Genomic DNA, 24,837 nt, shown 5'->3' with positions numbered 1-24,837 from the left:
GAAATACGACACAGACTGCAGGGGGAGCGAGATGAGGCCCATGAACCCTCGGGAAACGTGACTACAAGCTGTATACAGAAATGCAACATGAGCAGGGAGGCAACCCTGGTAGGCTTTCAACTTGTCTAGTTAACAGGGAGAGAGACAGAAACGCTGTGGTATCCATCAAATATGCAAATGGGGTATCTCTGACTGTCCAAGAGTATATTGTGGCCCATTTCGCGGACTTCGCCAAGACATTATTTGCAAAAACAGGCTAGGATCATGATGTAGGCATAGCAACCAAACTCTATAAGGCACATATCCCTAAAGTAGATGAGGATGCAAGAGCCACACTGAACACACTACCTGAAGAGTCAGACATAAGATAGGCCATCAAATACATGGATACGGGTAAGACACCAGGTATAGACGGGCTTAGTGTCAGGTTTTGCCAGGCGGGCGTACATTGATCTGCCATGGCAGCCATTGCTGATTATGAACATAGAAGTCTTCCAAAAGGGCATGCTACCAGCATCACTGAGGAAAGCCAATATTGTAGTTCTGCGCAAATCAGATTGTGACTCTTACCACCCCCATTGATAATCAATGTAGATGTAAAAATGCTGTAGAAAAGACTATCTATAGTAGCTGAGAGGATAATACACACGGATCAATCAGGGTTTGAGGGTGGTCATACCACCACCACTAATATTCGGAAGGCCTGTCTTACCAGGGAACAGGTAATAAAAGGGATGTACCCATGTGCAGTGGCCTGCTTGGATGCCAACAAGGCCTTTGACACTGTCTACTGGATATTTATGAAACAAGCGTTGCACAGATACGATCTGAAAGTTGAATATTTGGAGTGTTTGACGTTGCTATACATGAACAGCAGGGCTAGAGTGAAGGTAGTCCTCATAATCTCGGATGACTGGAAGATAGAGAGGGGGACTCTTCAGGGGTGCCATCTCTCAACACGGATATTCACAGTTTCTTTAAACCACTGTCCTAAAATATACGTCCCAGACACAGAGATGCCAGGATCCATGGTGGGAGGGAAACAGGAGGCCATCTCGCTTTATGCTGATGTCGTAATGTTGACACTGAGAACCCCAACGGACACATGGGGCACGATACACAACACACTTGTAGAGGTAAGAGTCTACTCGGGGTTTCAGCTGAATGAAGATAAGTCAGTTCTCTTTCCCATCCAGACAACAGTAGCCACAGAGACAAACTTAGCCAATATAAAAGTACAGACAACACCTTTTAAGTATCTAGGAATTTACCTAAGCTCAGATATATTTGAGACATATGCCTCAAATGAGGGGGTACTCTTAGATGCCCTAGAAAAGAGTGTGCGAAAATGGCTGTGATTCCCAATGTCTCTAATGGGACGAATAGTCATAAGCAAAATGATATTGCCTACTTGAGTGCTGTATGTGTTAGAGCACATGCCAATGATCATCCCTAAATCCCTCTGTCACAAACTAGATGAGTTACTCCGGCTGTTATACTGGGGACACAAGAGAGTGTGGATCAGCCTAGAGGTTCTGTGACTCCCATGGGATAGTGGGGGACCACAGGCTCCAAACTTCAGGGTATACCCTGGGCAGCTCATATCCAACACACAATACCATGGATCCAGGGAGGGAATATAGTCACTATTGCAGGAATAAATTTCTCATAACCGGGGAGGTTCTGGTGTTACCAATAGCAACGGGTAAGTATAGATTGTCCCTACTGGAACAGATGCGCACACTGTTAAACATTTAGGACCACACAAAAAGGCGGGAAAACGATGAACACATCAACATGCAACTGTTGGCCCCCTGGTGTACTGCCATAAGTTGTGCAATACCAATATTTCTACGGCAAAGAGGGAAAGGTGGTGGGCCCACACTGTTTAGGGGACCTATTTGCAATGGCAGGATTTTTGCACTCTATGGAATGTTATGGATAGCTGCTTCATCACGTACGCTGGTCTGGCACCTGCCATAACGAAGGCAGGGTCGGGGTTCTCGCAAGAACCGCACATGCATGTCTTAGTTAGTCACTGGTCACTGCCAGACATGGGGGGAGAACGTAAGCTTACTTCACAACTGTATGTCATCCTCGTGCCACACTGGCACTGAAAACCCCATGGGAGGGGGGATATGGGTAAAGAGTTGAGTGAGTGCGATTGGGCTTCTGTGCTGGGTAATTGCAGAAGGGTGACTTGTCATGCATAATTATAAATGTGTACACAGGGATTAAATCACACCACAATGGCTGCACACATTAGACCCAGAAAAGCAGAAACACGGTCCTAGATGCCGGTCAACCCCTGGGACTTATATTCATATGTAGTGGACATGCCTGACTGCGGGAGCTTTCTGGGGAAAAGTGATTCAGGTGTTGGGAGACTTGACCAAACTATCATTGATGCTCATTGTTAGAATTGGGGGTGTCTGGTTGGCACAGGTATGCACTTGTGACAAACAGAGACCCTCTCCTCTAGTCAGGGCAAGGGACTTACTCCTCAAAATAAACCCTGCTCACCCTCTAGGTAGTGTGGCGCGAGCAGACAAGGCTAATCTTCAGGGCGTAAGTTGAGTTATGCATTTATGACCACATACAGTAATAACACAGACCCACCACAAATGGACACCAGTCTATGGATTAAGAAAATAAGTAGACTTTATGTAAATATAAATCTCTAGGTAGGCTTAATACAAGACCATAGTAACGTTTTTCTTAAAGGAGGCCACAGTACTTCGGTATCGCAAGAATTCTTTAAAGTTCTTTAGAAAGGCTTAATTTTCAAGGTTCCAATCACTTTAGAAAGTTCCACAATGCTAAGGGCATCAATCCGTTCTTTTGGTAATGCTTTTACAGAGGTGGTGCGTGTCGTAGCGCTCTTGGGCGCTTCTTTCAGGTCGAACAAGGAAGCCTCGCCTAGTCTCACGCGCCTCGCGGATCCTCTAGTCCGAGGCGCGATGCATGGTGCGAGACGTACAGCGCTGCCGGCTCACATGGAGGTACGAGTCGTTGTACTCCCGTGCGACGCATACAGCGTTTAGATGAACAGGCTTTTGCTAAATTGGGCGCGCCTTGCGGAAACTGCAGTTCGGAGCGCGGTGTACAGCACAATGCATCACAGTACCTTTCTTTTTGATGTGGGAGTTCATGGCGTACAGGGGGGGGGCCTCGGGGAGCGGGGCCAGCGATGTCGTGCGATTAAGCATCCACGGCGTACACGCCGTACCTTCGGTGCGAGTGCTGAGATTAAAGATGAGGGCAGGCACAGCACGAGGCCACCAGTACGCGATGTACGGTAAGCTCGGACTGTGCGGCGCGGCCCTCAGGGATCAGAATGCAGAGCAGGGCGGCCTGGTACGTGTCGTGCGGGAAGCCGTCCGGGGCTTGAGTCGGCAAATCTGATGCGATTCCGGCAGGAGGGGCGCGATGAGCCCAGTGCGATGCGGACACCTGGCGGGGACGGCTAGGCACCGGCGGCAGTGCCCAAGGAGGGGTCAAGGCGCACTGGGGATCACGGCTCAGGCGGGGGAAAAGCAAAAAAGGTTCCCCAGCAGACAGCGAAGGCAGGATGAGAGCCCAATGGTCCTGGGGCTCAGTTCAGGGGGCAAGCTCGCTTCCAAGTCCTTGGAGATTGTTCACAGATGCACAATTAGTTTTTAGAAAGTCTCTCTCAGTCTTTTCTCCTCTCCTTCTTGCAGCAAGAACCCACTAAAGGCCAGTCTCCCAGGTCAGAGACAGTAGTCCTCCAAGCAGCTTTTCCAGGCCATTCGCTTCGGGCAGAGGTTCTTCTTGGCGCAAACAGGATCTGATGTTTAGGAGCAGGGCTCCTACTTTTATACAGCATTTATTTTGTTCTTTCAGGCCAGGGGGTCCTTTGCCTAATCCAGTCCAGTCCCTGAGCACTTTGTTTTGCAGACTCTGGCTTCTCCTTTCAGTGAGCAGGGCAGGGACATCAGACCCTCCGCAGGAGGGGGAGCCAGCTTTGTGGTGACAAGTACAGTCCAGGAGCACTCTGTTGACAGTCTTCCCCTCTCTCTTCACAAGGTGCAGGGCAGAGTCATCAGTCGCTCCCCAGGGGGCGGAGCCAGCATTGAGGTGGCAGAGCACAGCCCTATTTAGAGTCAAGGGACACTCCCCCCACCCATCCTTGTGTAATCTCCCTATTCACCACCTGTCAGCCCCAGCCTGTTTCCTGGAATTCCCCAGCCCTGTCACTCAAAGAAACAAGACAGCAGATACACATCCTAGCAGAGGCGGGCTGAAATACTTAGGCAAGCAAAGGCTAACTTTCTAAAAGTAGCATTTGCAAACACAGGATATTAAAATAAACTTTACTAAAAAGAAGTATTTTATTATTCTGAGTTCAGGCATACTAAACTTGACTTTCTGCTATGCTCTCTGAGTCTGTTAGGATTATATAGTGTAATAATTCCAGCAGCCCATTCTGGCCTATGGAGAGCAGGTAGCCTTACAATAGTGAAAAACGAAAATGGCTGTAATTCACTATTAGGACATGCCACACACATCAGGGCTTGTCATACCTTATGCTTACAATGCACCCTGCCCTAGGGTCTACCATAGGGGTGACTAATATGAAGTTAAGGGAAGGTTTAGGGACTGGCAAGTAGGTGCACTTGCGCAGCCAGCATGACAGTACCAGACTGCACGCAGGTTCTGCAATGGCAGACCTTAGACACATTTTACTAGCCACTTCTGTGGGTGGCACAACCAGTGCTGCAGGCCCACCAGCAGCATTTGTATTTACAAGCCCTGGCATTCCTGGTGCACTTTACTGGGGACTGGTAGTAAACCAAATAAGCCAATCATGGCAACCAATAAATGTATACATTTTTCATAGGGAGAGCATATGCACTTTAGCACTGGTCAGCAGTGGTAAAGTGCCCAGAGTCATTGAACCAACAAAAACAGGTCACAGAGAATATTGGAGGAAGGCAAAAAGTTCAGGGACAACCCTGCCTAGAGGGCCAAGTCCAACACTCATGATGTAGCTATGTCTTTTGGGCCTGGTGAGCCGTTCCAAACACACAAAATACACAGAAAAGGTAGTAGAACTTGTCTAGCCGTAGCGAGGAAATGTATAGCACTAAGTTGGATGCCTGACTGATTACCTACCAAGAAACAATGGCTGTAGGAACTTGCACGATGAGTTCAAGAAGAATGCGGGGTAAGGCACAGATTGGTATACAGCGGGACTGACCAGGGGGTAGAATGGATTGGGGCATGGTGGAGATCCATTTACAGCATGGAAATAAGGAATCTGTTGTGGAGAATGGGGTGGATTCTGGAGATGAGTCAAAAGTGAATAGGCCGGATGGCTTAAGACAATGTGTGTCTGCAAGGTATCAGCGCCACCATGTGCACTATAAAGTTTAATTCATGCTGCTTGAGTGTCACGCCCTGGTTTTCAGCGAAACACCCTTGCAAAGTAATACCTCTCTATCTGGATCTGTGGTGGAAGGGGAGAGGGATGAGGGTATTATCACCTATGTATTGTTGTTTAATTACAAAAATCAGTAAAAGAAATATGAGGAAACAAATAGTTTTAATTAATTTTATACGTCACTTTTAAGATTTATTAATACATAAAAATAATTTAGGTTGGATTAATATAAGATATATTTAAATTAAGTAAATATTTAATTCATGGTAAGTTAATAGTGCTGTAGCATTTTTGTATTTGGTTTACCATTTAAAATAAATGTATAAAGATAATTTATGTTAATATTTAATCAGTTTTTAACGTCTTTATTTCGATTTTTCATCATAAAAGACACACATATACACAAAATTACTTTAAATACAATTAGTACAACAAAGTCACAAGATCATAAATATTTAAATACATATACTAACCAAATCAAAAGGAAACAAGGCAATTGAGGTGAAGACAAAACAGATCTAGTTAAAAATCTCAATTAAACATACTTATAAAGACGTCAAAGGGAGTTCTAAAACATTTGAGCATATAAAAAATGGCAGATCATCAATACTGATAAAATCATAGGCCAGAAAAACCAGTGGGGTAACACAGTATACAGGTTATTTAGGTCAAGATACTATGAGCTGACTGATTGATTTAATCCTTATCAACCAAGCCCACCCAAGGAATTTGGCCAATCCTATGGTTAGCCATTCAGATGTGTTGGTTCTCAGGATATACAGTGCTTCACTACTCACTCGGGTGTTAAGTCTAGTACATATAGGTTTCAGCCACTTATTACGTGGTTCACAATAAGCAGAACAGACAAATAAAAAGTGGCCAACTGTTTCCTTACAAACAGTACAACAGGGACAGAAACTTGACTCTAACCTCTGCCAGCCGCTAGTAAAAGCCCTCAGCGGCAGTGTACCTACACGGAACTGATGGTATAGTTTCCTATCTAATGTTTTAAGGATAACATCCCAATATACTTCTTTATTAGGTACTACTTTGTGGAGCAAGAACTGGCCAGTCAAATTCATTTTCTCAGAAAATGCCACGTGTTCCGTTTTTACCATGGACCAGAAGAGAAGTTTGAATTCATTCTTAGTAGGGAAGGTTTGAGATCCCGGCTCCGACCAAAGCAAGGGGAGACCCATTTCAGTAAGAGTGTTCTTAATTAGCTTTAGCCAAGGTATGCCACCTGCCCCTTGTTGCGTTCTCACATCCTGTAATTCACGGGCAAACATGGCCAACTCCGGGGTGGACCATATACGTCTCCATAACGCCACCATCCTATAGAGGGCCTGGTGTTTAATGGTATGTATGCCCATGTCCATCAGGAGTGGAAGAACTGGTGTTGAGGGGGGGAGACTAACTAGGTTTCGGAGGAATTTATTCTGTATCCTATCCAAGACAGACAGGTCCACACATCCCCAAATATCGGCCCCATATAATATGGCTGAACTGATTTTAGCACTGTAAATTTTAAGTGCGGGCAGTACTCTTTTAGTCAGGGAACACCGCTGCTCTTTAACTAGACAACCAGTCAGGCGGGCAAATTTCAGACAAAGCGCCGCTACTTGATCTTTCCATTGTAGCCTATAATCCAAAGTAACACCAAGATAAGTCATTACATCAACCTGCTCCAGTCTAGACCCATTCATTAAAACATGTCCCCTCAGTGGCTTTTTCTTAGTTAGGACCATGAACTTGGTTTTATTAATATTGATCTCAAGATTAATATTTAATATGATGTTTTATGATCTTTAAGTGTATTTTATACAAGTATTGTCTTCTCAGTCTTGTTGGTTTCTTACATTCCAGACTTTAGACTAAGAATTATATTTGGATCATCGTTGTTATCGAATGATCTTGGATGCGAAATTACAAATTATAAGTTAAAATTCAAATACACTTAAATTAAGTTGTTCCTGCTGCCAAATCCCCAGGTGTCAGAATCACAGAATGTTGTTTCTACTCTCACAACCCCTTGGTAATACATGGGGCATGGCTGCAGTAATCTACCTGACAACATACCACATGTATTTGTAAAGTACATATTAATTTCTTGGCACTGAAAAACATGATAATTATTACCAACACAATGTCACTCATTTTATCAGCCTCATAACAATGAAAGGCATCATGGATCTGCATAGGTCAAACACATATTCCTAGTGTGAATTCATTAGTCCACTAAGTAACCCAGGCTAGCAAGGAATAATGCCATGGGAATTATTGCCATTATTCAGAAATGTACTTTTACCATGTGTCTGTAAACCAGGCCTTAACTCTGATTCATTAGGCAGCAATCATTCACTATCATGTAAGCCAACTTACATTCAAACCTGTGCAGAAAGAGAGGTGTATTCTTCGATGGAACATAACACACAGCCCTAGCAGCAGCCAGGCATGAACCATGCTGCATGAGTCCAAAATCAATGGTTACAGACAAGAGAGAAACTTGAAGGGGACAAGTCAATCTGAAACAAGCCTGGTTGTAGTCAAAATCACTGGTTACCGAAAAGTACAAAACGTGAAGGATCTTAAACGATTGTGATAGAGTTATCTACTTACATTGTTCTATCGTCCAAAAGAGCCTTCAGCCATCTTATTTCACAGTGTTGATTTTTTTTAAATTCCAAGAACAAAAAACATAGCATCTGAAACTGGCCCTCTTCTGCTTGTGTTTTAGAACCCCCAGTCATTCATGCAGGGATTAAAGAAATGAGGCTTTTGAAGACAACACAATCTGGATTTGAAGGATTCATCAAGGACCGCTTCACAACACTTCCAGAGGTGAAGGACCGGGTGTTTTCCACAGTTGTAAACTGCACCTGGAAATACAACAGATCTCGGGGGACGGATTTTGAAGGTTCATGGTATGTATGTTTCGTATACTAAATCTCCTAATTATGATCATGGATTTTGTAATCTTCAGCACTCCTCAGCGTCAGCTTTTGTGCAGAAATGTTATCGCACATCTTAGTATCCTTCATATATAACAAATGCTGTTGACTAACTGCAACCTGAAATTGAACAATTACAACACAAGAGTTATCAACAGATGGTTGTCAAACCTTCTTTTAAAACATGGCAACATATATTACTCCAAGGGGAGCTGAGTTACGCCTTTGTTGCTGATCTCTACTCACCCACTAATCCTGAAAATAAAGGATCTAAGAATGTTGTCTGGTGTTAAGTGTGGCATTCTCTTTAAAATCTGCAATTTGTTTCGGATATGCTGTAATTTTATAAGTATTAGTGATAAACTACGTTAATAAATAATAGATATATGAATTTGGCTCTGTTCAGCAAGATGTCTCTGAAAGTCAAGTTCTCACTGCTAAAATTAGATTTGGACTGCAGGTCAATAGACTGAAACCTGCACAGGACCACCTAGCCTTTTATACTTCAAAGTCAACAAATACATACTAAATTATTCAATTTCCAAACCGGGATATCATATATGGGACAAAGTACCCCTATCACCCATTATAAGGATATTGGAAATCATAAAGGATTTCCAAGACTATTGAGAGGAACTGAAGGCTGAGTTCCTTTATAAGGGTATGGAACCACTAGTAGACTTGCAATATCCTTATCATGTATGGCAGAAAGTACTTTAGTCTTTACAATACATAGTCACGCCATCGCCATTCTCACACACTGCTTAAATACTTGCTGCATAACTCTTTCATATGAAAGAGAGACATTACTTGCAAACATGAAGATTTAAAACCGAAACTCTAATGCAAAATTAAGAAAACAACTGAAATGTGTTGGAAAAACACATTAAAATCAGTGTTGAAATGGTTAAGCTCCTTGCATGGTGTTGGACATGAATCCCTGCCCTGAGTGCCCAGGCTGCAATGAGGCCTGTATCCCTTGTGCTGATTTTTGTTGTCATGGGGGAACACAAATCATGTGTGGGTGCACCACGTCATAGGCCAGTCTCACAGATTGGGGTCTTTTTGGACTGGCTGGGGTGCCCAAAACGCTACTCTCATAATAGTGAAAGTCTAATGCCTTTGCCAGTAGTTAAAGTACAAGTATGAGAGTGCACTCCTTTCCTTAACTTTAAACAATTCTTGAAAAACCTCTTAATAAATGTGTGCAAGCAGTGAACAGTGGTTCGCCTCTACCACAGTAATTGTGAAACTGACAAAATCTGGGCACGTTTCTCGCGCTCCTCGTTGTTGCACTGCCAGAAATGGGATTCATTCCCCACGTGTATACAATTCATCTCAGTACTATTGAAATATTCCATTGAAACCTTTTTTCTCTTTTCTTAATTTATAACTTATCCAAAATAAAGAAAACATCTTAACTGACCAATACAGCAAAGCAAAATGACAAAACATTGATAAGGCCGTAAACATAAGTAAAATATCCCAACCCATGCCCTCCCCATTACAAAAACAAACTCTCATGCTAAATCGCTTGCCCCAATTGTCGCCTCCAAATGCACGACCACCCCCAAGTGCAACCCGTCCATGTACACCAAACTGAACAACATCCCACCTTCAAAACCTCACAGGAATTACTTATAACCTCCCTGATGCATTCACTGCCTATATTAATTTTATCAGCCCGTTACCTCTAGAACGCCGCAATAAGCAGCCTCTCATGATGTCTTCCAACACTATCCTCATGCAGAAAAATCCGCCCATACCGTCAATTCGATCTGCCCATCATGCTTAAATACCCGCAACACGTGATGAATTCCCTCCAATATAATACGACTAGTGAACACACCCTCACAACTCCAATTCCCATAATGCTCAAAACTAACCCACCTTACGTGGCCAAAAAATGCTATAGTGTATATCCATCCCAACCCTACTTGCATTGAAAGACTCCCAAAATATAAATAACCCTGTGAACGTGATGCGTTACAAATACATTCCATTCTAGCACATAAAATTGTTTTTGCAACTACACAATGAAATCACATAAAATTAAAACAATGACATATTCACAGACTCAAATGAAAAAATGAACTCTCCGCATTATTTAGTTAAAATAGTTCATACGATGTCCAATGTTGATGACAAAATTGCGCTCAACAGTTCAACTATCTCCGTGGTGACAAACATTCTTTTAAAGTTCAACCGTCTCCTTGGTGATGAATTAAGTTGAATAAGGATAAGTTAAAAATTAAGAAAAGGAAATAAAGGTTTCAATGGACTATTTCATGAGTACTGAGATGCATTGTATACACGTGGGGAATGAATCCCATTTCTGGCAGTGCAACAGCGAGGAGTGCGAGAAACGTGCCCAGATTTTGTCAGTTTGCCAGTAGTTAAGCAGCATGAGCTCGGTGGCGGCAGCATACGGTGTAGTGATCAGTAGGAGTGAACAGGCCTTTTTAATTGTGATGCTGGAGTGAGACATACAGGTTCACTTACTTGAAGGTCTGCTGCATTCTACTTAACTCACTCTTGTCCTACATCTGTTTGGAGCATAGTGCTGCACAGTGTGTGTTATCAATGTGTTGGGTGTATGTGTGTCTGTGAATGGTATACAATACATGTGGGATGTAGGGGTATGTGTGTGTGTTATGTGCATTTGCTGGGTGAAAGAGGTGTGGCACCGCGGCCAGGGCAACTGACTCCAGAATCTGGGGATGACGGTTCGATCCCCGGCACCGGTGGCAGATTAGCCCAGCACCATGTGACTCTGGGCAATAGCTTGCTTAATCTTCCCGCCGGCCCCCAGCGCCTAGAGACCCTTGCGGCTGATTGTGCGCTTTACAAATGTGGATTTATTATTTGTGTGTCTGTAAATGGAACAGGTTGTAAATAAATTATGCCAGGTCCTTGTAGATTTAGGTTGGTATATTCAGGAGAGATGTTACAATGTAGAGAAGCCTTCATGCTGCTCAGCCCATCCTTAAACTGACTCCCTCACTCGTCAACATTCCACAGCCACCTCACAACCCAACATTCCATCACCACGAGCACACTGGCTGAGCAGCAGGTATAACAGTACAATACATGGGGGATTCTGGGCTCCATTTTGGGAAACCCAAAGCTAACTGAAGGAACATGAGGAGGTAGAGTAACCCCCCAGACAAATTTATGGATTGAGGCATGCCTGTGAGCTGGGTGTGACACATTGGAGGACAGGAGAGCCAGTATGCAGTATCCGTTGCGCACCAGATGGATGTATGGCGTTAAAACGCATACTTTTACCACGCATACCATTACAACGCAATATTTACAACGCAGGACCCTTTACAACGCATACCTTTACAACGCATGACATTACATTGCAGATACTATTACAACGCATGCCATTACAACGTAAGTATAGGTAAGTATATCATTTTAAAATATTATTATATTATTTTTTTTTAAATGTAATTAAGAAATATTTAATTATTTTTATTTATTAAATATATTTTTTATTAATGTCAGTGTAATTTTAAAATTATATATATATACTTTTTTAAATAAATATGAAAATTACTTAAATAAATGTATTTAATTAAATTTAAGTATTTTTATAAAACTGAACCCTTAAAATACCCCTGTTCCCCAAAACCCAAACCCAGCCCTGAACCCTAAAAACACCCCTGTACCCCATAACCCAAACCCAGCCCTGAACCCTAAAATTACCCCTCTACCCCATAACCCAAACCCAGCCCTGAACCCTAAAAATACCCCTGTACCCCATAACCCAAACCCAGCCCTGAACCCTAAAAATACCCCTGTACCCCAAAACCCAAACCCAGCCCTGAACCCTAAAATTAGCCCTGTACCCCATAACCCAAACCCAGCCCTGTACCCCAAACCCCAAACTATATATAAAATTACTTTAATAATTAATTTAATTTATTTTTAATATTTTGGTAATTAAAAAAAGGTCAAATAAAATGATATACTTACCTATACTTACGTTGTAGTGGCATGCGTTGTAATAGTATCTGCGATGTAATGTCATTGCGTTGTAAAGGTGTGAGTTGTAAAGGATCCTGCGTTGTAATGGTATGCGTGGTAACAGCATGCGTGGTAAAAATCGCGTTGCAACAGTTACATACCGCACCAGATACCCGACGTTGGACGAGAACACAGCAAGCATCTTCTCGAAGAAGTGGAGACGGTGACCGGCGAAATCCCAGCAACCACAACTCTTGACTGCATTGGTCCACAACGTGCAGCCACAATGATTCGGGCACTCTGGACAGGTGGGCTCACAGCAGCAGCAGCTCTCTCGTAGCTGCGGCGGCCTACAGGATGACTCACGATGATGCAACGTTGGCAAAGGTGCAAGCGCTCAGCGGCAGCAGCTCTATCTTAGCTGTGGCAGACCACAGGACAATTCACGATGATGCAAAGTTGGCAAGGGTGAGGGCACTCAGCGTCAGCAGCTCTCTCTTAGCTGAGGTGGCCACAGTACAAATCACGATGATGCAAAGTTGGCAAAGGTGCGGGCACTCAGCGGCAGCAGCTCTCTCTTAGCTGCGGCGGCCCACAGGACAAATCACGATGATGCAAAGTTGGCAAAGGTGCGGGCACTCAGCGGCAGTAGCTCTCTTTTAGATGCTGCGGCCCACAGGACGAATCACTATCATGCAAAGGTGCGGGCACTCAGCGGCTACAGCTCTCTCTTAACTGCGGCAGCCCACACAGATTCAGCGAAGGTTACAACGGTTCAAATTAAGGCGGGCTCTCAACTACGGCAGCTCTCTCTTAGCTGCAGCGCCCACAAAGAGTTAACAAAGGTTATCAGTCCGCGTTCCTCACAGTAGAACTAGAGGCTCCGGATTACTCAACGGAAGCCTCACCTGCAAGTAGAATCCCTCGCACAAGAATTCTGATGGCTGATGGGGTGAATTCTAATATCCCTGAGACTTCAGCAGGAGGCGCTCTCAATTCAGGCCCACGGGTAGTTTCTTCAGCAAGCTTGGTGAAAGTTTCAAAGTCCTTTCCTCTGTTCACTCGGACAGAGTTTTGTTTTGACATCCCATAGGAACACACTTGAAAAAGGTTTCAGAGCAGCATTTCATACCTAAAGAGTCTTTGTTCTCTAAAATCACAAATCACTGAATCCAGCCAGAACCAGTTCGGTGGGGTCGGGGAGCACTTGGTTTGCGAGGCGACATCCTGCCCTTTGAGAATCAGGGGTCTGCTATCAGTGGGAGGTGGAGCCATCATTCACTTTGCCAGGTACGGCCCTGCTCAGATCAAAAAGTCACCCCTCCCCATACTCTGAATGCTGATCTCTCTCTCCAGCCAGGTCTGATCCAGCTGGCCCTGCTGCTTCAAAACCAGAGGACCAATACACATACTAGCATAGCCTACAGGAAAGCTTAGGCAAGAACATCCCTTGTTTTTAGAAGAGGCATTTTCGAACACGGGCTATGCAAATGATCCTTACTAAAAGATGTATCTTAATGTCCTGAGCTTAAATACATCAAATTTGAATTTCCTATCAGGCTCCTGGGGGCAGGTAGGATTATGGAATATAATACTCAGCCCGCCCATTCTGGCCTATGAGAACAGATAGCCTCATAATAGTAAACAGTGAAATGGAGGGTAACTCGCTATTAGAACATGCTACACAGACATACTTGAAAAGCTGCTCAGGTGGGTAGTGCAAATCAGCGTTGCAGGCCCACCAGTAGTATTTGGTCACCCAGCCCTGGGCACACACAGTGCACTTATACTAGGGGCTGACAGGTAAACCAAACAAGCCAATTATGGATATCCCAATTCATACAGTCATCTTTACACATGGAGCATTCGCGCTGTGACACTGATTAGCAGTGGCACAGCGCCCAGAGCATCTAAATCCAGCCAACATAAAAGATAGGAAGCAAAGAGAGGAAGGGAGACCCACACCAATAATGCCAGGTCTAACAGTACTTTTTGATTCAAAAGAGGTCACTTCGAAGGAACCAGGGCACATCTGAATAAGGAGATTGGGCTGACAAAAGAATAATAAAGAATAGGTCTGAGGCTCTGGGCTAACCTTCTGATACACATACCACTGTGGCTGACATCCCAGTGTGAACATCTAGTCACTCCCATACCTGTGTTGTTGGGTTATCAGATTTGCAATTGTTCCTGCTGTCATAGACTGCTTTCTGATGGTAGGGCACAGGAGCGGACACTTAAGCATGAAGCAGAACGCGACATAAACATCAAAGATTGGGACTCCAAATCAAATTTGGCGGTTGGAAATGCACTATACAAAGTGGACCTTGAGGCCCCCAAGTTTGTCAACTTTTAAGCCACCAGTTAGGCAAAGAAAGGAAGGTCTGCAAGACTCATGACCGTGCCCAGGACTGGCAGCCTAGGCCTGCCAGTCTCCCAGCTGAGTGCTCCTGGAGCCTAAAGCACCAGTGCCTGCCTACTTGCCAAGACCATTGTGCCCTGGTAGGAAGAGAACAGCACTGTGGGTGATCCAGGCAATTGGATCCCGGAAGTGAGGTGTGAGAAGACATCTGCTGCACTGAACAGGTCACTGCCCATGTGCAGGTTAAAGTCAGCGACTCAGGTAGCCCAGAGGATGGATGCTGTGAAATGACACATGACCGTTGCTCCACAGATTGGGTCATTGCCCAAATACAGAAGTGAAGTTGGTGACCCTTTATGCCAGGCGGAGCCACAGTGAAGATTACTACTTTGCCGATCATGCCATAGCCAGTATGCAGAGTTAACTCAGCAACTCCATATTCCAGGTGGGGCCGCTGTGAATATTACAGCCATGCTGATCGACCTGTAGCCCGTGAACGGAGTAGAGTTGGAAATCCCATACTGTAGGTAAGGCCACCATGAAGATTTTTCCTTTGTGATCATGTATGCCATGGGAATACCATGAAAAGGAAAGGAATGTGGTCTGGTTGAGACCATCACTGAGAGAAAGAGGTTGCTTTGGTGACCTCTGAGGATCCAAGCTCTAGCAGAGAACCAGGAGCATGCCAGCATCGGAAGAGCATCAAGGGCCCCAGTCACTGCCTCCACAGGACCTTGTTTGAGGAACTCAAGGACACCTAAACGCTGCCCCTCCAGGGCCTTGTGTGAAGAGTTTACCGGAGACAGCTGCTGCAGCTTCAGCAGTCACAAAGAGGTACCACTTGGAGACTCTGGTCGTGTAGGTACTGTTGGCATTCGTAAGAATGATTTGCAGGCCAGATTTTTCACTAGCTCTACCACCTCCCTCTGTCTACTACCCCTTTGTTATACCCCAAGACGTGCCCCCTACAGTGGCCCATTGCTAGACAGCTAAGTTCATGCTTTAGAGATACCAAAACATACACACATGCACAGAAGGGTCACTTTGCTAGTGCATAGGAGTACTTTTCTGAAACACCACCCTCGATTTACCAACACTGGGGCATTGGCAGTTCAGGGCATGGAGTTACTGGGTACTAGATGTAGTACCCTGAGGTCCCTTTTAAAGATGGGGAATTAGTGGTGGAATTAGTATTCCCTGGGTTATTCTCCATAAGCCTTCATTAATTTAATCTCCTCTGATGACTCTTGTACTCAAAATGTGGCTTGTAACTCCAATTAGCGAAACTACCAGCCCCATAAGTATAAAGAGAGATAATAAAGGCATAATAGTGGGAATAATATAACTACCTAAATAGCAAATTCAATGACAACGACCGCAGTTGTGGTCTAAGCCAAAAGTATGAAATGGGTTGCAGCAAGCAGTAAGTAAGGAATATTTGTTCTTAGGTGGTCCCTTTAGATAAGGTATGCTCACCCTCCTGCATACATTTACAGAAAGTTAAGAATCTTTGAGACACACAAATGACTAACTATATGATGAAAAAACATTTGACAGGATGAATGGTTCTCTGCTGTTGCAAGTGGTTCCCACGCCTCTGTAGATCTGGTGGACCCCGAAAACAGCAGAGCCTCTGAATTCTCCGCTGGGAGACCAAAGGCAGTAAGACACATATGCAACATTGTGTTTAGAAATAGTAGACCGCATGCTTGGTTAAATCGTAGGCTAACTTTGTATGATTTTAACCCTGATTTGTCCATGGGCACCCCCCTTTAAATAAAAGGTGGTACAGCTGCATTAATTGTAATACATCCCAAATTAACTTGATGCCATAGAACTCCTCAAATTTGCTTTGCATGTTTACTTATTACAATAATATTTGTATTTTTTTTTAAAATAAAAATTACAATTCTGCTTGTGTAATCTACTCTACCTAAACTAGACTCCATATCAAACTCCAGGAGTAAGACTTGACTGTTTGAACTCACTCCTCCCTTAAGTCAAAACTTGAAAAGGAAACTCTTAGCCTTTCAGTGAGCTCACATTGGTATGTGGGTTCTGAATTTTCTCGCAGAAGGGCAATACTTATTAAATGGATTACTTAGCTGCCCATGGGTTGTGCAGGCCCGGGATAAATGTACAACGCTAGTATTTTACACAACTACTTAAAACTATGTGCACAAAATTGTTTGGAAAACAGAAATGCCCACATGCATCAAACTGAATTGCATTCGTAAACGGTGCGAATCGCAAAATTCGGCCGTTTGCAAATGCAATTCATTGATATTGGATGCATTAAGCTTTTCTGCTTTTTTCGTAATTTTAGAAATTGCAATTATGTTGCGATTTCTAAAATTGCGATTGCATTTAAGAAATCGCAATTTGAGATTTCTTAAATGCAATGCATGATGATTTCAAAATTGTGAATTCGCAATTTGGAAGAGGTAAATTAGCATGAAGTTGGACTTCATGCTAATTTACCGAAAACTTTCAAACATGCACTAAATTGCATTTTTGAAAGTTGCATTTTGCACACACACATGTCCTTGGGACATGTGTATGTGTAAATTGCACTTAAGTTTAATTTCAGGGGTGCAGGGAGGGGTTCTTTGGACCACCCGGCACCCTTGAAATTGCATTTTCAATTTGCGATTCGCAAATTGAAAATCGCAAATTGTGAATGCCTTCCCATTGATTCCTATGGGCCTCTTGGCCCATAGGAATCAATGGGAATGGGATTCCTTAATTGCGATTCGCAAATTGAGAATCTCAATTAAGGAAAAATAAGAAATCGCAAAAATATTTGCGAAATTTTGATGCATTGCCGTTTTGCGAATTGTTAATTGCGATTCCTTGATTTTCGCAATTAAGGATTCGCAAACGGCAACATTGATGCATGTGGCCGAAAGTGTGTAGTTATGGTGTTCGCAAGCGAACAAAATAAAGTAGTATTTAGTGAGGAACTTACATTTTTAACTCCAATGATTCTATGTAAATGGTATATAATTTTCAGGCCAGAAATTAATTATCAATCACGTCAAATAAAGTATTAGCCAGTAAGTGCACACCATATTTTTAGGAGAGTTTTAAAATAGCATTTTAAGATAATATATTTTTTCTTAAGTATATAGTCGGTGTCAAAGTAATGAATATTTAGATTAGGAGAAATAACTTTTTCAAATAGTTTTCAGAGTCAATGAGTCCTAATCAAATTCTGTTCCATTTGCAAGGAAAACTGTCTTTGAAATTATCAAAGAGAAATTTGCAGGGCCCTATGACAGTGGAGAATACTCGCCTTCTGTGCAGAAGACCCTCTATGACATCCAAGTAATGACTCTGAGCAAAATCCCAGAGGTATGTATCTTTTGGAACAAATTTGCTTTCAATTCTGTATTTGAAAATATCTTGCATGCTTAAATACCCTCAGTTTGTTTTAAAATGTGGATTGCTCATTCCATCCACACTCCGTTTCAAAATAAATCACAGGTTTATTTAATTTATCATTTCTATTAATGATCTCTCTGGGTATGTATCTAATCCAGTGTCCCCATGTAACTCAACCCCTCAACAACCTGGAATCCCTTCATATTAATACTTTTAGATTGCTTTCTGATCACCGGCATGCTGAAATTATTGCATGATATAATGGTTAAATCTAAGTGCGAACGGTGTGTCCATGCTTACCATTTTACATAATGTATAGACGGAGGGGGGAAAAGGTTACTGTGGTGAGCTCTGAATAGGAGAATGAAATCAAGATTGATGATGTAAAGTATTGGCCTTATGCTACATCGGAGTGAAAGTCTTCTGGTAATTTAGGTCGATTTTTTAATCCATCTTGAGACAAAGGAGCAGAGGACTAGATTTTTCAGATGGGAGACCTTTATAAATGCAATGATTTTCCCCAAATATTGTTTCATGACGAGTCAATCAAGAGTTGATCATGGGGGTTTACCTCAAGCGTTGATACAGGTACATGGAAGCATCATCTTCATAGATTATCGTGAAAAACATCTGAGTAATGTCTTGTGCAGGAGTCTCAGGATTTTTAAATTTACTCCTAGAGAAGTGGCAAGTTGAGAGACATCAGCACTGGAGAGCACTGGATAGCGCTGCTTTGTATTACTTAGGTCCAAGGATGCTTACCATGAGTGGAGCATGGGCGTTACCATGCAACTACCCAAGGTTTCTCATTCTAAACCCAATTTACTAAACAAACTAAACAGGGTTTAACGTGAGAAAACTGTGCACTTTCAAAGTAGGCACAAGAAGGGAGAAATGCTTTAATTTATCCTTCCCTTTCCGACTTTGCATGTGTGCTGCACTGTGTAATACATACAAAGTGGGAAAAAGGGTCCAGTCCGTCTAAGCATAGTATTTTGGACTGGAAGGATAACCCTTCCAGTACAAAACCTATGCTACACTCAGGGAGACACTCTTGCACCCTGGCGCAAAGGTGTCTCTGTGGCGCATGGCAGCCGACTTCAGCGCCGGCGCAAGGGAGAGGATGGAGTGTGCCTTATTTAAGTAAATTGGGTGCTCTCCTCTCTCCTTTTCACGCAGCACAGCATTGCGGATGCTGCAGTGCACTACGTGAAAACATTGTAAATCTCCCGCTTAGTCGATAAGGTTGGTAACCTGCAAGATGAATGACAACTAAGGGCCTGAGAACGATCTCCCAAGAAGAAGGAAGAAGCAAATCCAATTCGGAGCCTATGTTTCAAACCCCGTTTTGAATGATCAAGTATGATGTGAAGATCTCGTCAGCTTCGACCGAATCATTTCCGAACCCGATCCTGTCAGTCCGACTTGTTTGCAGCAGAATCGTGCTGCTCAATGGAGCTGGCTTCTGAACGAGCGAGTACAATGCACAATTCGGACAGCCGTATCGAATCGGTCTCAACGAGACGAAACAGCTGTGGGAATCAGACTTTGGGAGGCTGCAGCGGGACCACTTCACCTGGGGCCCTCCAAATCTGTCCTGTGGGGGTACCCACGAGTCCCCCCTTTCCATGCATGCACAGTCTGGAGGGCACCATGGGGTCCCGCCACAGGGTGTATGCTTTTCCCCACCCACCACTTTATGCTATGGGAGCCGGTGTACGAGTTCAGTATTCAGGCTCCCATAGAGTTCAATGGGAGTACAAGTGAACCGAGTCCGTCACCATACGGGTGCATCGTACTCAATCGCTCGGACTCGCAGAGCACAATTCTCTAGGAAAGCCCTCCGGATCCGAATCATATGGAGGCCTTTCCTAGAGAATTGTGCTCAGCGAGTCCGAGTGACCGAGTATAATGCACCGGTATGGTGACGTACTCGGTTCGCTGGGACTCCCATTGAACTCTTTGGGAGCCTGTATACTGAATGCGTGTACAGGCTCCCTTAGCAAAAAGGGGTGGATGGGGAAAAGCATACACCCTGTGTAGGGCTTTCCTAGCGAGATCGTACTTGGGCCCTCAGAGTAGAAGGTGACACTCTGAATGGCTTCTGAGAATTGTCGGATGCTGGGCCACCAGACACAAAGGCCTATCAAATAGAAGAAATGCAAAGTTACCAATGTAGAGAAACTGATCTTTGTTTTTTGGTCATATAGGCAAATCCAGGTAAGCCCTACCTAATGTTGAGTGTTTGTGAGATGCACTCCACAAAAGATTTATAATCACAGAAATTCTCACATATACCGATGTGCAACTGTGTGTCCTAAGCATACCTTGGAAGTTGAGTTTGGATCTTCTGACGATGGTCACTAAGGAAGCTATTTGGGCGTTTCAGAATACAAGTGATTGTGCTGACACTTGTCTCGCAGCACATGAGACATTGGAGGTCTCTAAAAAAACAGCTATTTTGCTGTGGATACCTTTTATAGAAAAAAAGTCAGGAAGGCTTAAGCTCGGTCTACTCCAAAAATCCAAAAAAGGGCTTTGCATCAGGGAAGGAAAGCAGTAGCAGTCAAGTGGTTAATAAAATAATTTGACTTAATTGTTTTTGACTTTCGTGATATTTGCCAGAATATTATGGCTGCCTGCCTGTATTTAGTTACTAAAAAAAATTGTTTTAGACTTTCGTGATATTTGCCAGAATATTATGGCTACCTGCCTGTATTTAGTTATTAAAAAAATTGAAATGCTCTAAGTACAATTTAGTCCCAACAATACCAAGATGACATTTTTAGGCTCAGAAAGGGAAAGTATTTCAAAGAAAAGAATGGACTTTTGATGTAGGCTAGTTTGTATGCTGTGTAATGATATCCTATGTCACAGGGAAATTGTTCTACATACATTTTAAGAACGAACTAGAGTAAGCATGAAAACAGGAAAGGAAGCAATACATTAACAGGCTCTACATAAACGTAATTTATTGTTTGGTAGTTGCTGAGGAATATAATTAAAATGAGAGGAAAAATACTGAAGTATTCAGTCATGAACTTGTACCAAGAAATAAATGGCAAATGCGTAGCCATCCAGATCTTGATTGTACATGAGATAGAATTAATTCTAGAACATGATGGATAAATGTAGCAGGTGGATTCAGCTGCAGGATTTTTTATGAAGGTTTTTAGAAAATGTAGCCATTCATATGTTAAACCTTTAGCCTATTAAGCTTCAGAGATAATCAGTCGTATTTTCATTTTTGCAGATTGAAGAAGTGGAAATTATTTTGCCAAATAAACATTACTTTAGCATTGACTTGTCAAAGATGGGACTGAGAAATGACGATGAGGTAAGGATAAGATTACTTGACTTGGACCATAAGCATACCTGATTATTCTGATGGGTACACAAGAAGGATGTCAGGATGTGAATTATGTAATTACTAGTATAAGCAACAACAAACCTTCACAACCTTAGCATATGACACAGAAGTGGGGATTCTGACATTGACAAAGTTTAAAATATAACGATAAATATTTGCATTTATGTTTTCTTCATTTATTAATTTCAACTGGAATATCAGCTACTATTCAAGGCAGGGGAAACCCAATATACCCTTGTAGGCTTGGGCACTGTGTGATTAAGGTCAAAATGTGCTACAAGGGACTTATTTAGAAGAGGTTAGATTTGTTTAATGAGTTGTACATACGTAACACACTCAGGAGTATCCACAGGATAACTGTTTTAAATCAAAAATAGTAATATATTCATGGAAGGAAAAGAGAACACATAGAGCAAAAATTGTATTGTGGCACAACGTTTTTTACTAAAAAAATTGGGGAGATAAATACAGACAAATTAATTAGAGCATAAAAGTCATGAACAGAGATAAATAATATTTTTTCTACAGTTCATAACTAAAAACATCAACTCCAGATAGTAGACCAAACAACCTAAATTAATTAATAAAGAATGGTTGTGAGTTAGTGTCAAAACAACATTGAAGGAGATGATGGAGTGTCAAAACACTCCATCACTCCATCATTTGTCTGTATTTATCTCCCCAATTTTGTTGTAGTAAAAAACTTTGTGCAACAATACAATTTTTGCTCTATGTGTTCTCTTTTCCTTCCATGAATATATTTACTATTTTTGATTTAAAACAGTTATCCTGTGGATACTCCTGAGGGAATATCAGCTAAGCATTGAATGGAACAGCTATTTTTAGACACACAGGTGCAGATTCACAAAGGTAACTTACATTTTTGAGTTAGTTTACTACTTTTCGGAATTCTTACATTATGTTTAAATTCAAAACAGGGTATTAAACAATTCTATAATTAAATAACATATAGCTAATAAATATTTGTTACCATCAATTTATATTAATTTAAATGTTCTCCTATTTTAAATATATTAATTTAATACAACATTATTTCCTGTAGAGTCTTATTTGAAGTCTCTGCTTTAATTAGTTTCTCAGAGGGTGTGTTGCAGTACCAGTGGTTTTGCAATGGTAGTGCTGGACGTTTTGTTTTTGTAGTAACGTACACTGGCAGTTTGTGAACATCGAACAGTAGTAAACGTACTCAAAAGTGTTAACCAACTCACAAGTGTAAGTTACCTTTTTGAATCAGGCCCTCAAAGAGGAAAGTCTCAAACGTGTGTATAGTAAGGTGAGAACTTCCTTCCACCCATCCACAGGGCTGCCTGGACTATTCTTTAAAGATGCTGTACATAACAGCCACTTTGTTCATGATATCTTTATTCTAATCCCATGTTATGATTTTTCAAAAACTGTGGGATAGTAAACTAATAAAAACCCAATCTTCAAACTGTAGCCTTGAACTGCAGGATTTCCTCAATCACTTAATTGAAATCAAGCACAGTGCTTGCTGTAAAATGAATTATGACATATGCTGTCATACATTTCTCACTGATGTTTGCTGGGATTAAATAAAGCTCTGTAATATTTAGATAATGCTCAATTCTGAATTATCTACTCATTGCTGTAAGGCTGATTTCCCTCTTGCATCAATACCTCCCACACTCGTGAAATAGACCTCCATGCAATAACCTGCATACCCACATTGGGATCTGAGTGTGATGGAGGACAAAGTGAAGGTAAATATGTTAACTTGTTGCTTTTTGATTGATGCTTTTTGTTCACAACTTCCTGTTTTAAAATGAGCGCTGCGTGCACAAGCAACAGCACAACTTGAAAAAGGAATGCGAAGTTACTGGTGTGTTTCTTCACTGCACCCTCGCTTTGTATAAATGTGATGTGAAAAACTGTGGATCAGCAGATCTATCATCTAGACATCAATTCATAAAGCTCGTATGGCAATAATAAGGTGGGGGCTGAATACTTCCTTCTTTGGGGAATCCAAGTATCTGCTTTGCCTTCTTTATAAACACCAAAAACTGTGTGAAAGTAGTCAAGAAGGCAAACTTTTCTTTTACCCAAATGGCTTTAATCTGTCCATTTAGTCTGATTTTGCAAGCCGCGTTCTGTCACGTCAGCTGTATGTGACCCTCTTTTGTGAGTTGTTTTAAGGGTATTCTTTATCAACAGGTGCTGCTGCCTGTGGACAAACCTGCTGGTAACATCACTGCCACTTTGAGAAGAAAAACACCATCGAAGCTATGATTTAAAGATAGAAGAAGACGCCTAGACCTGCTTGCATCTCACCTCGAGAGCCCTTCTAGTTCAGGAATACATTTAAAAAATAATTTGAATTGATTTTTCTATATATATTTCAGAATTATGACACTCATTGCTTTTAGGTATTCATAGTGGCACAAAAATTGAATGTTACGGAAAATCACGAGACGGCAGCGCCTGGTACAATTCTATTCAACATTGGTTGGCTGAGTAACTGGAAATCCGAACTCTGGAGACAGTCCTAGCCTAGATTGATGATGCCCTGAAATGTATTTAACTTTTTTTAATTTGTCTTCTTATCTCTTCTCTGTTACTTTTTACCACTAGGGATCTAGAGACTTTAGCCAAAAGATTCTGCAACTGTCAGTTTTTTTTAATGCATTTACTGTAGTAAGACCCGCCCATGTTTCAGATGCCCTCAAAACCAAGACATTGAATGCAGGTTATTGGTACTAGTCTAGTTCTTATAAATATTTGGACTTATATTAGAAATATTTGGGCAGCAGATGCAATATAATGTTAAATTAAACATACTCGGAGCCAGTGAATCAAAACAATTCTCATAACTACGGATGGTATTTTATATAGCTTAAGGTAATATGCACGCATTGTAAAACTCCAGTATCCCTACAGCCATTATTTATAGAATGATTGGATGAAATATTAGATTTATCTGCAGTATGAAATAACTATGTAGAGAAGTCTACGAATATGTTGTTCAGAAAGCTTTGTGATAATTTTCTTGAATTATTTATCTTAATCTTTTTTCTGATTTTTGTTTTAATTACCAAATGCAGTACTAAATATAGGATTATGTGTCAAAATTAGATAAGATATGAAATAAACAATCAAAAACCTAGCGAGAGATGTGATACATTGCCCGCAGGATTTATTGATATATTAGCCAATTGTATTTGTTACATATACATACATTTTTACTGTAAAGTTTGCCAGAATCAAATTACGTATGACGCACTTCATTTGATATTAGCAAAGTATGTGCATAACATGAGGCCATTGTTGTGTTGGGGGCCCTAGGCCCACATGCTTCTAAATGAATGGCACAGACAGTGCTTGGTTACTAAACTGGCCACGGGCCACCAGGGCC

The 24,837-nt window shown here is 42.1% G+C and overlaps 1 protein-coding gene across 1 annotated transcript in view; it reads left to right on the top strand.

Annotated features, from left to right (window-relative positions):
- The window catches only part of LOC147747613 (uricase-like), a 252,302-nt gene extending 227,677 nt beyond the window's left edge, over window positions 1-24,625 (top strand). Inside the window, exons 5-8 of the mRNA XM_086954295.1 lie at window positions 8,142-8,328; window positions 17,923-18,046; window positions 21,330-21,413; window positions 23,640-24,625. Coding sequence (XP_086810421.1) covers window positions 8,142-8,328; window positions 17,923-18,046; window positions 21,330-21,413; window positions 23,640-23,714 — 470 coding nt within the window. The 3' untranslated portion in view covers window positions 23,715-24,625. The remainder of the gene's footprint in view (window positions 1-8,141; window positions 8,329-17,922; window positions 18,047-21,329; window positions 21,414-23,639) is intronic.
- The last annotated feature ends 212 nt before the right edge of the window (window positions 24,626-24,837 follow it).

Source organism: Lissotriton vulgaris, chromosome 1_1 (assembly GCF_964263255.1).
Source record: "Lissotriton vulgaris chromosome 1_1, aLisVul1.2, whole genome shotgun sequence".
NCBI classification, from domain to species: Eukaryota; Metazoa; Chordata; class Amphibia; order Caudata; family Salamandridae; genus Lissotriton; species Lissotriton vulgaris.
Note: the sequence above shows the minus strand (reverse complement) of the source record. Positions and strands in the feature narration are given on the sequence as shown.